General features: G+C 53.5%; 1 protein-coding gene across 1 annotated transcript; it reads left to right on the top strand.

The window, feature by feature from the left end:
• Positions 1-1,533: 1,533 nt before the first annotated feature.
• Positions 1,534-1,985, top strand: LOC116474122 (peptide YY-like). Its single transcript, XM_032162595.2, has 2 exons — positions 1,534-1,712; positions 1,830-1,985. Exons 1-2 carry the CDS (start codon positions 1,558-1,560, stop codon positions 1,912-1,914), a joined length of 240 nt encoding a protein of 79 aa, XP_032018486.1. The 5' UTR covers positions 1,534-1,557; the 3' UTR covers positions 1,915-1,985.
• The last annotated feature ends 11,750 nt before the right edge of the window (positions 1,986-13,735 follow it).

Here is a 13,735-nt window from a genome sequence, read left to right as displayed (position 1 = left end):
TGGCTGCTTCATCAGGGCTTCAGTTTCCTCATGTGGAAAATAGAGATAAACTCAGCTCATTGTGTTGTGATGTCTGAAATTATGTACTACCTGGTGCACAGTAGGTGCTTAATAAACACGAGTCCTTTCCTTCAAAGGATCTGGGCTTCAGAGCCCAGTGGAGACTGCCACGGGCTGGGGACAGTGGCATGTGCTTGGGAAGTCTTGGCATCACTCAGGCCCAGAAGACACCAGTGCCCTGATTGACACCTGCATGGGGTGGGGACATTGCCTGGGGAGGGGGCTCTATGCCACACATGGCTGGACCAGGGTCTTTGTGTGCCAGGCTGGATACACAGGTAGCTGACTCAGCTGCTTCTGGTGGGGGGACTGGCTTCTGCCTCCTCCTGCCTCTTTTCCCAACTCTTTAATGGAGAGAGAACATAATGGAGTGTTCAGAAAGGCCTCTCCCCCAGGATATCATAAACTGCAGGCCAGGAGCCAAGGTCAGGTGCTCCCACCCCTGCCTCAAGGAGAGACTTTCCCCCAGAGGTCCTGTCACTCCTCAGCCCTTCTCCAAGGTATTACTGAGCAGAGGCTGAAAAGGATTGTGTTTTGGAAAGAGTGGTCACAGATCCCACAGGCTGGAGGAAATGTGTCCACCCTCCCACCCCCCACTCCCACCATGGACTGGCTAGGGAAGACAGAATCTCATTCCTGGTCCTAGGAGCTGCCCCAGGAGTCTAGATCCACCACTTCACTTCCTCAGGAGGCTGGACCTGCCCCTGGGGGGCTGTGGGCTGAACACAGGGTTCAGGCTAGGTACCCCATCCAGTGGGACCCCAAATCTGAGCATGGCAGCTGCCCCCTGAGCTCCTGTGAGGTGGAGACGTCACACAGTGGCTGAGTGTAAGCTCAGCGATCTGGTGCGGGTGGAAGGAGGAAGAAGGGCGCGCCCCCTGCTGGCTGCCCCTCCCCGTGGGACTCCCTTTCCTTTCCAGGTGGGGATATAAGCCCCGAAAGGAAAGCCCTGAGCAGAGGAGGCCTCAGCTTGACCTGCCCCAGTGCAGCCCTTGAAACTTTCCTCGCCTTCCACCTCCTGCTCATGTGCTTCACAAGCTGTCGCTGTGAGTGGCTGGGGCTCAAGCACGGTCTGGTACCGGGAAATCCAGGTTGTTTTGTGGGGAAACTGAGGCTGGGATGGTGGAAGCTAGGGGTGAGTGGTGGGAAACTGTATTGGAGGGGGCCATTGGAGGTGGGAAGGAGGCCCGGGAGTCCCGTTGCCAGCACAACCCTCTTTACCTCTCTGGGCAGCAGCGGGGGTGGGGGTGGGGTTATGTCAAGCAGGGCTTGTGTCTCTCTGACAGATTAGGAAACTGAGGCAGGAGACGGTGCAGTGCCGGAGAACATACGGCAAGCTGGTGGCTGAACCTTGGTCCGCTACCATCCCCAGGGAGAGCGCCGGAGCGCGGCCCCGACGACAGCCGCAGCCTCCCGCCGTGGAGGGTCGAGGCTCGAATGACCCACACCCCAATGTCGCCTTCCCCGGTGGTGTCGGTGCGCAGGTCGTGGCCTACAATGGCCACAGTGCATTTGGCCCTGCTCGTCTACCTGGGGGCGCTGGTCGACGCCTACCCCATCAAACCCGAGGCTCCCGGCGAAGACGCCTTCCTGGAGGCGCTGAGCCGCTGCTACGCCTATCCGCGCCACTACCTCAACCTGGTCACTCGGCCGTCCTGAGCGCAGGCGCGGGGCGGGCGGAGCGGGACCCCTGGGGCTCTCCCCCTGCGGCCCCGCTCCATCGGGGGCGTGGCTAGATCTGACCGCGCCCTTCCAGGCCCCTCCCCCAGGTATGGGAAACTAGACCGCCGGGTCGCGCGCCTCTCCAAAACGTTCTTCCCAGACGGCGAGGACCGCCTCGGCAGGTGGAGGTAAAAGCGCCCCCGTCAAGTCACATAACATCCTGCCTCCGAGAGCGCGGTCTGGCCCCACCCTGGTCCATCACTTACGACGTCTCCCAGGCTTGCCTCCCCAGATCGGATTCCTTTCCCTTCGCTCCCGCAGGCCGGAGGCGCAGACCTGTGGTGAAGACACCCGAGGCCTCCTGGGAGACCTGCAGACCACGCCCACCTCATTTGCATGTTCACTCCCGACCCTGGAAACCCGGATTCCGCCTCCCGACGGCGGCGTCTGGGCAGGGTTCGGGTACGACAGTCCCGCGTCTCGATGCCCCCGCCCCCTGAGCTGCAGGGCTGTGTGTGGTCCTTCCCTGTTCTCAAAATAAAGAGCGAATTCCACCGAAACGGAATGTGTGCCTTTGTATTTTCTTTCCTTTCTCCTTCGTGGAGGTGGCGTCTCGTGGAAGTGGAGGGTGGAGGCGTGGGGGCCAGAGGAGAGAAAACCGACTCGGACAGAGGCGCTCCAGGACAAGGCTGGGGCGGGCGCGGGGGTTCCCTCTGCTCGGAGCCCATGGAAAACTCGACCACCCAGCCTGGGGCTGGACAGCGCCCAGACCAGGGGCTGCCGTGGATGGAACTCTAGTTTAGAGTGGCGGCAGGGGTGGATGGGGTTCTGGAAGAAGGGGCAGGGAGCGTGGACAGGAGCCGCGAGAGAGGCAGGTAATTTCTACCGTCCCCCTTTCCCCGAGCAGAAGAGCAATGGGGAGTGCGGAGGCTGCCCGATCACTAAAAAACCGCCCTCTCTCATCTCGCTGAATCCACACTCAGTGGATAAGTCATGAACTGTGCTTTCCTAGTGACAAGGCCATAGGGACACTCTCCCATGTACCTCCCTCCCCTGGACTAGATACTGAAGCCTAAAGGCGCTGTGGATGTTTAAACTCACCAATCTGCACCGATTCCAGAGCTTGCCTGTAGGGTGATCTCCCCTGACATCCACCCTTTCCTGCCCCTTTCCTCCAAGAAATTTGCCTTGATTGCCCAGTTGCACTCTTCCTGCCTTCTCTGGCTGCCCAGCTCTCAGGGCCTCTGCTCTATTCACTGAGAGTTCTGTCTATGTCTCTGAGTCTTGTCTCCCTCCTGGGGCCTCAGGAAGGAAAGGCCTATGTCTCCTTCCTCAGCCTCCTGTATCTATGGGATGTCTCCAGATGCAGCCTCCTGTATCTATGGGATGTCTGCTGTATCTATGGGATGTCTCCTGGGCCTCTAGTTCAGCAAGACCTGCCCAAATCTGGCAGGGGGCTAGGAGATGAGGGGGAGAATCAGGGTTGAGGCCAAAGCCCTTGACCCAGAGAGGGTAAAAAGGACAGGAAGACTGCAGGCATCCCTGTGTGGACCAGGGTTTTGAAGTACTGTTTGCAGTTCCATGGCTCTGAAAGAAGAGAAGACTCTAAAGCTGCAGAGGAGGCCCCTGCTTGGACACAGGTCCCCAGGGGGCCACAGGGCTCTGACACCCACCCTCCCCTGTGCTGCCCTCCAGCCTCCCTGGAGGTAGAGCTGAAAGGGTGACGCTGAAGAGGCAGGGGTAGGTCACTGGCTATGCGGATTCTGATGCTCCGTGCCTTTGCCCAGGCCACTCTCCCTGCTTGCAGAGAGCCCTTTCCCTCTCTTCAGCCTGGAAGATACTCTCAGGATAGTGGTCACTTCCTCCTGGAAGCCTTGCCTGATTTCCTGGGGATGGAGTTAGTTTCTCTGGCTCCCTCACCCCACTCATTATCTTAGACCCACTTTCCATCCCATTTTGCTGCCTGTCTTCTCTCCTGTGATAGAACAGGTGGGATGGGAGCATACAGTGGCTACCCGGAGCTTCGGCTCATCGTGTGGGTGGGGAGTGGGAGGACGTGTCTGTGCATTGGTGTCTGTGATCCCTTATCTATTGGTCTGCCTGGGAGAGCTGTAGTCAGTTTAAGGTGGATGGAAGAGAGACCTGGTATGAATTAGGCATGACCACAGACAATTTCTGCCCAGCTTGACATGTCTCATTGACCATCAGTGACATGGGTCCACCTCATGTTCATTTTGAGGAGTGTTGAGCAGTTTAGGGTAATAATATTATTAATAACTATTATTAGTATAATAATTAATGTAATAGCAACAATTACCTTTTCCAAAAATCACTTATTTATATGCTAGACACTGAGCTGTTCGTTTTACATATATGATATTACTAGGATATTGATTTGGCTTAAAAGAAAACAGATGGAATTAACAGTGACTTAAACAGGGTGGAAATTTATTTCTCTTACCTGAAATGCGAGTGACATCTGGGGAGTTGGCCTCTCTGCTCCACGAGGGCATCCAAAAGCCCAGGCTCCTCGTTTGTGGCTTCCCCACGCCCTCATCTATGTCATTTACAGGACTGAAGACAGCCCACCATGACCTCATCTGTGTTCCAGCCAGTGGCAAGTGGGGGAAGGGAGAGGGTAGGTGCTCTGGTTACTATGTCGTATAATAAGTTACCCTAAAACTTGGCAGCCTCAAACAACCATTGTATGTCACTCATGATTTTGTGGGTCAGGACCAGGAAGCGCTCACCTCAGCAGTTCTCGCTTTGAGTCTCACATGCGGATACAATCAGAGGTTGGCAGATCTGCAGTTACCTAAATGATCCACTGGGCTGATGCCTGAGGAGGCTCACTCCCATGCTGGTGCTGGCTGTTGAGTTCAGCCGGGGCTGTTGACTGTCGTACCTACATGTGGGCTCTCCAGCACGATATTCTTGGGGTAGTTGGACTTACATAGTAGCTGGCTTCCCGCTTATTTCCAAAGAATTAGATGAAGATGGCATTGCTATTTAGTTTGCTAGGGCTGCTGTAGCAGGACGAGTCGCAGACAAAACTCCTCAGACACCGGATTAAAGAAGGAAGAGGTTTTTTTTCGGCCGGGAGCGTCAGCAGACTCGTGTCTTAAGAGCCGAGCTCCCCGAAAAAGAAATTCCTAGCCCTTTTAAGGGCTTACAACTCTAAGGGGTCTACGTGAAAGAGTCATGATAGATGAAGTAAGCATGAGGAACGTGACTGGGGGCTACATACATCAGCTAACAGAACAAAACGTTTTACAGTGCTTTCTCCATACAATGTCTGGAATTTACAGATAACACCAGTAGTTTTGGTCAGGGGTTAATATTATTATTATTTTTTAACCACCAGGGCCAGGTGGTGGTGCCAAGGTCGTCTAGCTATTTATCTTATTTCTGTTTCTTTCCAACTTTTTGCTTTCTCCCTTTTCTCTTGTCTTATAAATGAGGGAAAAGGGGAGGTTGGGGAGAAACTGGGAAGGACAACAGGAGAAGTGGTGGTCTCATACCATGCTGCCATAATAAAGAGTCACAGACTGGGTGTTTAAACGAGTTCTGGAGGCTAGCAGTCTGAAATGAAGGTGTTGGCAGGGTTGATTCCTTCTGATCTGTTCCAGGCCTCTCTCCTTGCCTTGAAGATGGGTGTCTGAGCTGTGTTTCTTCACATCGTCTTCCCTCTATGCATGTCTGTTTCTGTGCCCAAATTACCCTTTTTATAAGACCAGTCCTACGGGATTAGGGGCTCACACACTGTAGTATGACCTAATCTTAACTAATTAGATCTGCAGTGATTTTCTTTCTAAATAAGGTCACATTCTGAGGTAGTAGGAATTAAGACTGCATCATATGAATTTGGTGGGGGGCGGGGACATGGAATTTAACTCACAACAATTGCTTTTTGTGACCCAGCCTCAGAAGTCACATGGCATCATACCCCATAACTCTGTTGGTCAGAGCAGTCACAAGTGCACACACATTCAAGAAGAGGGGACGTAGACCCCACTGTAGAATCACACATGAGATAGGAGATATTTTTGTGGTCATCTTTGAAAAATATAATCTGCCACAGGCAGACACATCCGTTCCTAAAAACAGAATGGCAAAAATCCCTTTAACTCTCAGGCCATTGGTTAAAGCCTAGTCTCATGGCCCCACTTAGCTGCAAGGACAACCTACGAGGTGTCTTTAGCTGAGAGTCTGTGTGCCCATCACAAGCTCTTTGGTTTTAAAAATATTTTTATTTATAAACCGATTTTTTTTGTTGTTATATAACAAACCTACATATGTACCATCTCAAGCTCTTTGATGATGAAAGGAGAATGTGGATATTTGGGCACCTAGCATTATCTGCTAGAAACATGATGTCCTTTGGATGTCATCTAGAAGTCACTGGGTCCTATCTCTTCATTGAACCAATGGGAATCCCCAGGCCAAGAGGGAGACAGGCTTGCAGGAGCCCATAGAGTGAGGGACAGAGGTAAGAGTTCTCATCCCAGAGCAGTTCTGATTCTACTGAACATGAAATCTAAACTATTTCCTGGAAACTCCAGACATTTCATAACACCCCTTCCTCCTCCTCCTGCAGTTCCTCAGTGTGTGCCCCTAAAGTGCTCAGCCCCACTGCCACAGCCCCGCTTCTGTGAAATAGCATTTCCCCCTGCCCCAACCTTCAAGGCCACTTCAGGCCTTATTTCCTCCAGGAACCTTCCTGCCCTGCCCTCCCTGTTCACCTCCCCAACACTGTATTGTGTAGCTTGGTGTAGTCTCTATTTCAGCAAGAAAGAAGCCATCCTCTTTGAGAACAATTTGGAGTGGCAATGGTAGGATGTGCTACTGCAGACACTGGAGACAGGAAAGGAGAAATATTGAACTCTCCCTGTGTGTCTTCAGGAGGCCCTGGAGGCACATGGGGTTCCCAGGGCAGAGAGAAGTGGAGGCAGAGCCCAGGCTCCAAATTAGTGGAGTGAGCCCCCACTGGGTCCTGAGTTGGCTCAGAGTGGGTGAGACGAGGTGCTCAAGGTATGCATGTGGGTGTCACAGCTATCCCCAGACCAAAGGTTTCTCTAGGGCATAGGTCCTGGCATCTGGGACAGCTACCCCCCAATTTACCCCCTTCCTCTGCTGCTGCCATTCAATTTTGGAATAAGACATTGGCCTGAGGGCTGGGCCAGGCTCTGGCCAGTGGCAGAGGGCAGGGGCGGAAGGGTGGTGTCTGGAAATAGGGATAAAGCCAGGCCGGAACCATGTGGACCTGGGTTTAGTCTTGACCCTTCCTGACTCCCATGTGACCTTAGACAGCCTCAGCTACTTCACTGGGCCTTGGTTTTCTCATCTGATAGGAGCAAAGAGTAATTCCTGCCTCCCTCACAAGGTAGCAAAGAGGCGTTTGTAAAATGACCTGTGAGGAAGGTTCTGAAGTGCAGCCTTAGGTGAGGGATGGCTGCCAGCTTGCTGGAGGGCCACAGCCAGCTTCTTCCCTTTCTGAACTTTCGTGTCCTCACTTTCAAAAAAAGCCATCCTGGCCAGATGCAGTGGCTCACGGCTGTAATCCCAGGACTTTGGGAGGCCGAGGTGGGCAGATCACCTCAGGTCAGGAGTTCGAGACCAGCCTGGCCAAAATGGCAAAACCCTGTCTCTACTAAAAATACAAAAGTTAGCCTGGCATGGTGGCGGGCGCCTGTAATCCCAGGTACTCGGGAGGCTGAGACAGGAGAATCACTTGAACCCGGGAGGCAGAGTTTACAGTGAGCTGAGATTGTGCCACTGCACTCCAGCTTGAGTGACAGAGTGAGACTCTGTCTCAAAAAAGAAAAAAACCCCAAAACAAAAAACCGTCTTGGCTGGGTGCAGTGGCTCAATCTTGAATTCCAGCACTTTGGGATGCTGAGGCGGGTGGATCACTTGAGCTTGTCTCTACACAAAATTAAAAAAAAAAAAATTGGCTGGCTGTGGTGGCACACACCTGTGGTCCCAGCTACTTGGGAAGCTGAGATGGGAGGATCCCTTGAGCCATGAGGCAGAGGCTATAGTGACCATGATCATGCCACTGCACTCCAGCCTGAGTGACAGAGTGAGAGCCTGTCTAAAAAAAAAAAGAAGCAAGCCATCCCCCAGCTCCTCACACAGCTTGAACTTCCTTGCAGAACCCTTGCTTCTTCATCTCCTCCTGCTGCCCCCACCAGGCCCAGAACAGACGTGCAATAAATGACCACTCGTTGGTCATTAACCGAAAGCAGCAGGGATTGCAGTTAGACAGCTAGGACCGGGGGTGTGATGGAGGACGCAGTGCAGGCCAAACTGCTGCCCTGGGGTCATGTATGTGGGGACCCCATTCCCTTTGCTCCTTTACCTGCCTCGTTCAGTCTGTGACCTCAGGTGTTTCTGGGGTGTTCCTCTCCTAGTCTCATAGCACTTACTCCATCCCCATCACTGCCAGTGGCCATCCTCCTTGTGCCAGAGGCATGGTGTTGGGCAGAGGAAGAGGCACCACTATCATCTTCATTTAGTGCATCTGCAGGCCGGGAATTGGTGATTTCAGATCAGGGCTCTGTGGCAAGCACTATGGGAGTTACTGAAAAGGGGTCCTGACCCAGACCCCAAAAGAAGATTCTTGGAGCTCCTGCAAGAAAGAATTCAGGGTGAGTCCACAGAGTAGAGTGAAAGTAAGTTTATTAGAGAAGAAAGGAAACAAGGGCCAGGCACAGTGGCTCATGCGAGTAATCCCAGCACCTTGGGAGGCTGAGGCAGGAGGATAGTTTGAGCCTGGGCAAAAAACTGAGCCCCCATCTCTACAAAATAAATAAATAAAAGGGATGTAAAGAAACAGAAGAGGACTGGGCGCAGTGGCCCAGGCCTATAATCCCAGCACTTTGGGAGGCTAAGGTGGGCGGATCAGCTGAGGTTGGGAGTTCAAGGCCAGCCTGACCAACATGGAGAAACCCCATCTCTACTATAAATACAAAATTAGCCGGGCATGGTGGCACATGCCTGTAATCCCAGCTACTCGGGAGGCTGAGGCAGGAGAATTACTTGAACCCAGGAGGCGGAGGTTGCAGTGAGCCAGGATTGCACCACTGCATTCCAGCTTGGACTACAAGAGCCAGACTCCATCTCAAAAAAAAAAACAGAAACAAAAGAATGGCTACTCCATAGGCAGAGCAGCCCCCATGGCTGCTGGTTGGCTATTTTTATGGTTATGCCTTGATCATATGCTAATAAACAAGGGGTGGATTACTCATGAGTTTTCCAAGAAAAGGGTGCGGATTTCCCAGAACTGAGGGTGCCGTCTCCTTTTAGATCATGTAATGTAACTTCCAGATGTTGCCATGATATTTGTAAACTGTCTGGCACTGGTGGGAGCATCTCTTAGCATGCTAATATATTATAATTAGCATATAATGATCAGTGAGTCCGGGCGTGCTCACACCTGCAATCCCAAAACTTTGGGAGGTCGAGGTTGGCAGATCACTTGAGGTCAGGAGTTCCAGACCAGCCTGGCCAACATGGTGAAACCCCATCTCTACTGGGAAAAAAAAAAAAAAAGAACAGCAAGGATGATCAGAGGTCACTTTCATCACCCTCTTGTTTTTTGCATGTTTGTACCGGCTTCTTTATCTCATTCTGTTTTATCAGCAGGGTCTTGTGACCTGTATCTTGTGCCAACCTCCTATCTCATCCTGTGACTAAAAATGCCTAACCTCCTGGGAAAGCAGCCCAGCAGGTCTCAGCCTCATTTTACCCAGCCCCTGTTCAAGATGGACTCGCTGTGGTTCAAACGCCTCAGACAGGAACACATGAAGATGAGCGAGCATTGCTGTGTTCTAGACATGGTGACATGGTTAGGCTTTGTGTTCCCACCCAAATCTCATCTTGAATTGCAATCCCCATTGTCCCCATGGGTCAAGGGAGAGACCAGGTGGAGGTCATTGAATCATGGGGGCAGTTTTCCCCATGCTGTTCTCGTGATAGTGAGTGAGTTCTCATGAGATCTGATGATTTTATAAGTTGCTATTCCCCGCTTCGATCGGAACTTCTCCTTCCTGCCACCTTTGTGAGGAAGGTGCCTTGCTCCCCCTACGCCTTCTGTGATGGTTGTAAGTTTCCTGAGGCCTGCCCAGCCATGCCAAACTGTGAGTCAATTAAACCTCTTTCCTTTATAAATTACCCAAACTCAGGTGGTTCTTTTTGTTTTTCATTTTGAGATGGAGGCCCAGGCTGGGGTGCAGTGGCACACTGTCAGCTCACTGCAACCTCTGCCTCCCAGGTTCAAGCAATTCTTCTGCTTCAGCCACCCCAGTAGCTGGGACTACAGGTCCGAGCCACCACGCCTGGCTAATTGTTATATTTTTAGTAGAGATGGGGTGTCTTGATCTGGGACAGCAGAACGTCAGCAGTGAGAAGTCTTTTGCTCCCTACTTGGGTGTCACCGTGTCATTCAGACACAGTCAGTTACCACTCCTTGGCCTAAGCAGGGGCGGGAGACTTGGGGTTGGGAAGAGACGATGGGCAGGGGAGACTTGGGGGCTTCTGGTGGGGACGGATTAGTGGGGTTGAGAATCTAAGCCAGAATTGGAGACCTAGGTAGCTATGAGACCTTGAGCAAGCCTCTTTACCTCTGTGAGCCTCACGTTTCTCAGCAAAAAAGTGGGAAATTATACCAATACTTTGATAGTCCCACTTAGAAAAAAAAAGTCTAGGTTTGGAGTTAGACTTTGGAGTTAGATTTTGTTCCAAACCCCAGATCTCCCACTGACTAGCTGTGTGGTCTGGGGTCAGTTACTTGACATTTCTGTGCAGGTTTTGGACCCTGAATCTGTAAAGTGGGTTGTTGTGGGGATTTAGTGAGGTGGCTGAGCTGGGAGCACTTTGGAAAAGGTGAGGCTTTACAAATGATGCTGGGTTTTAGCACTCCCCTGGAATGGGGGCTCTAGGATGGCTACCAGAAACTGGCATCCCCTTAACCTTTCCCCTGAACATTAGTTCTCATTCTGCATCCTATGCATCCACCAAACAGCTTTCTCCAAACCTGGCACCCCACTTCTTTCCACCTTGCCTGAGGACCTGGGGCCTCTTCCCTGTTCCCACCTTGTTCTAGTTCCAAACTGCAAAGGATGGCCTGAGTTTCCATTCTTCATCCTGGAGGCTCCAGCTGCAGCCTCAATCTTCTGCCCCGAGAGAATCCATTTGATTTGGGTTGATCCTTGGGAGATGGGAGGGCCAGCTCCAAGGCCTGTGACCAAAACCTTTCAGTCACCCTGAAGTCCCAGAACCCCATCTTTCTTGAACCAAGCCTGCTCTGGTGCCCAAAAGGAAGGGGTGTCAGCAACAGGGGCCCACAGGAGACTTCTGCTGTGGTCCAGTTTTATTGACTATGCTGCTAGTCTGGCACCCCCAGCACTGCCCTGTCCCCCTCCCATCTCTGGCCCAGTAGTGGCGTTGCGAGTACCAGGGAGACAGTGAGAGGAGGGAGTAAGGGCTGCGGAGTGAGAGAGGCTAACAGGAGATGGGGACTCTGGGGGACTAAGGACTATAAAGCGGCCCAGCTGAGGGCAGGGACCCGTCCTTGCTTGGTCCAGTGACCTTTTACTCTGGACTCTGGGTAAGTGGGCTCAGCCTGCTTGGGGGTCTGGAGGACTCCCCGAGGCTGGGGTCTGGGATGGAGGGAAGGAGTTCGTGCTTTGCAGGGCCAGGGGCCTTCAAAGGCCTAAGGTCCTGCTTGGGTCTTGCTCTGCATCTGGACAGACCTGTCACACTAGGAGAGCCATCTGATGACTGCAAGTGTGTGTGCACACTCGTGTGCATGGCTGTGAACTGGAATGTGTCCCTGTGTGAGTGGCTGTGCCGGTCTGTGCAGGATGACATGGACAATAAAGTCTTCTCCAGGACCCATATCTGTCTCTGCTGCTGGGTGGAGGGCCAGACCCACAAGGCCATGGATTTCTGTCCTTTGCTTCCCCAGTTCATTCCATGTCCCACACCCTGTGGGTGACCTGCTGTGCCCTTATTTCCCACTAGCTACTGCTGCCTCAGAGCCATGAGGCCCTGGATGTCATGAGGCATGTGTCTCCAGGACTCATGTCTCCATTTTCTCTGCTACACTTTTCTAACTTGCGAGGCCCTGGCTGCTGCTCACATGACAGGCTGTCCATGCCTCCAGCGCACCGCCTGGGAGGTGGAGTGGTCAGCTCGGAGTGGCCCTTTTCTCTGCCCTCTTGTCCGCAGGCTTGGAGAAACAGATGATGGGCTAAGGGGCTGGTAGCTGGGCCCTGCTTCCCAGGCACAGGAAAATCTGCAGCATGGGCTCTTCCACCTCCACCTCCCCTCTGCTTGCTCCTCAGATGGCTGCCGCATGCGGCTGATCTCCCTGCTGCTGCTGTCTACCTGTGCGGCTCTGTTGCTGCAGCCACTGCTGGGTGCCCGGGGAGCCCCGCTGGAGCCATTGTACCCAGGGGGACAATACCACACCGGAGCAGATGGCCCAGTACACAGCTGAGCTCCGTAGATACATCAACATTCTGACCAAGCCTAGGCACGTGCCGTGGACCGGGAGAGAGATCCCAGCCCCGGGGACCCTGGGCCCACTCCACATTCCTGGCCACACCCTATCCCCAGCCCAAGCCCCATCTCCAGCCCCAGCCCCTGCCAGGCCACTCTTGGGGAAACAGAGCATCTGTGCTGACCAGGCCTGGGCCCATGTGCTCTGGGCAAGAGGGTGCCTACAGGCAGATATGAAACCGGTGTGCTGGCACCTGGGCACAGTGCTTCCAGGTATGGGGAAAGAGACAAAGAGGACACATTGACTTCTCAGAGTGGGGTCCTCCCATGCTGCTGCCCCCAGGTGAGTTCGACTCCCTGCCCTGTCTGTCCGGCTCCCTGGGGCTGAAATGGGGATGGTGGGACTGAATCAGGGCTTGAAAAGGTGTGGTGGGGGGTGGAAGAGGGAGAACAGGAGCGCGGGGCTCGCCTGAGGCCTCCTGACGGCACGAGGCCTGCCCCCCACACTGCCACGTTCCACCCTGTCCTCACACAGAGCTCAGCCCACTGGACTTGTAATGCTACCTCCTGCCTCCTACCACTCCACGGGCAGTGCCAGTCCAGCTCTCCCCTCCGCACTGTTGGCTCCGGCTGAAGCTCATTCCCTGTTCCTGCACAGGCTCAATAAAGCAAGTCAAAACCACAGCCTATCTCTGTGTCTCTGTGGACCCCAGGAAGAGCCAAATGCATGAAAAGGGGAGGGCAGGGCGGAGGCAACAGGGAAAGCAGGCTGTGCTTGTAAATCATCCAGAACGTCCATGGGGTCATCAGTCACTCAGCTCATCCTCTCCACAGAGGGACAAGTTGTGGCCAGAGGAAGGCAGGGACTCCTGTGGTCATTCGGCAATCTGTGAAGTGGCAGTCTTGAGCTTGAATCTTCCCAGTTCAGCACCTATAGACCCTCCCAACCCAGCCCCGTGACAACCCTGCCCCAAGTGCACCAGTGCTTTCCTGTGGCTGAGGCAGCAGGAGCACCAAAATGTATACTAAAGCATCCCTGGCATGGGGGCAGGGGCATCAGCCCAGCACGGAGGCACAATTCTGGTGCTATGGCAGTCATGGCTGCATCCAGGGGCCTGAGCTGCTGTCCAGAAATTTGGAGAGAATGGGCTGTCCAGAGAGGTAGTGAAATCCTGGGCACAGGAGGTATTCAAGCTGCTGTGGAAAGGGAGGAGGCTAGATTAGCTGAGAGTTCCAGCCACTGCCGTGAGTCCAATAGTGCATTCCACACTCCAGCTCTGGGAGGGCGAGGACCTGGATCCTGCCCCAGGGAGGACTGCCCGGAGTCCCAGTGCACCTGTCTCTTCCTGGCCCTTCTCAGTCATCCTGAATTGGTGGGGACAGAGCGCGCATGTGTACGTGTGTGTAAAGGGGAGAAGTGAGGGAACTAGAATGTGTCTGGTTCCTAGAATGGCTTCTCCTGCCTCCCCGACATGCTTGGCCTGAAGGGATGGGGTTATGGGTTTGG

Source organism: Hylobates moloch, unplaced genomic scaffold (assembly GCF_009828535.3).
Source record: "Hylobates moloch isolate HMO894 unplaced genomic scaffold, HMol_V3 SCAFFOLD_10, whole genome shotgun sequence".
NCBI classification, from domain to species: Eukaryota; Metazoa; Chordata; class Mammalia; order Primates; family Hylobatidae; genus Hylobates; species Hylobates moloch.
The sequence above is the reverse complement of the archived record's forward strand: the minus strand, read 5'-3'. Positions and strand labels throughout refer to the sequence as shown.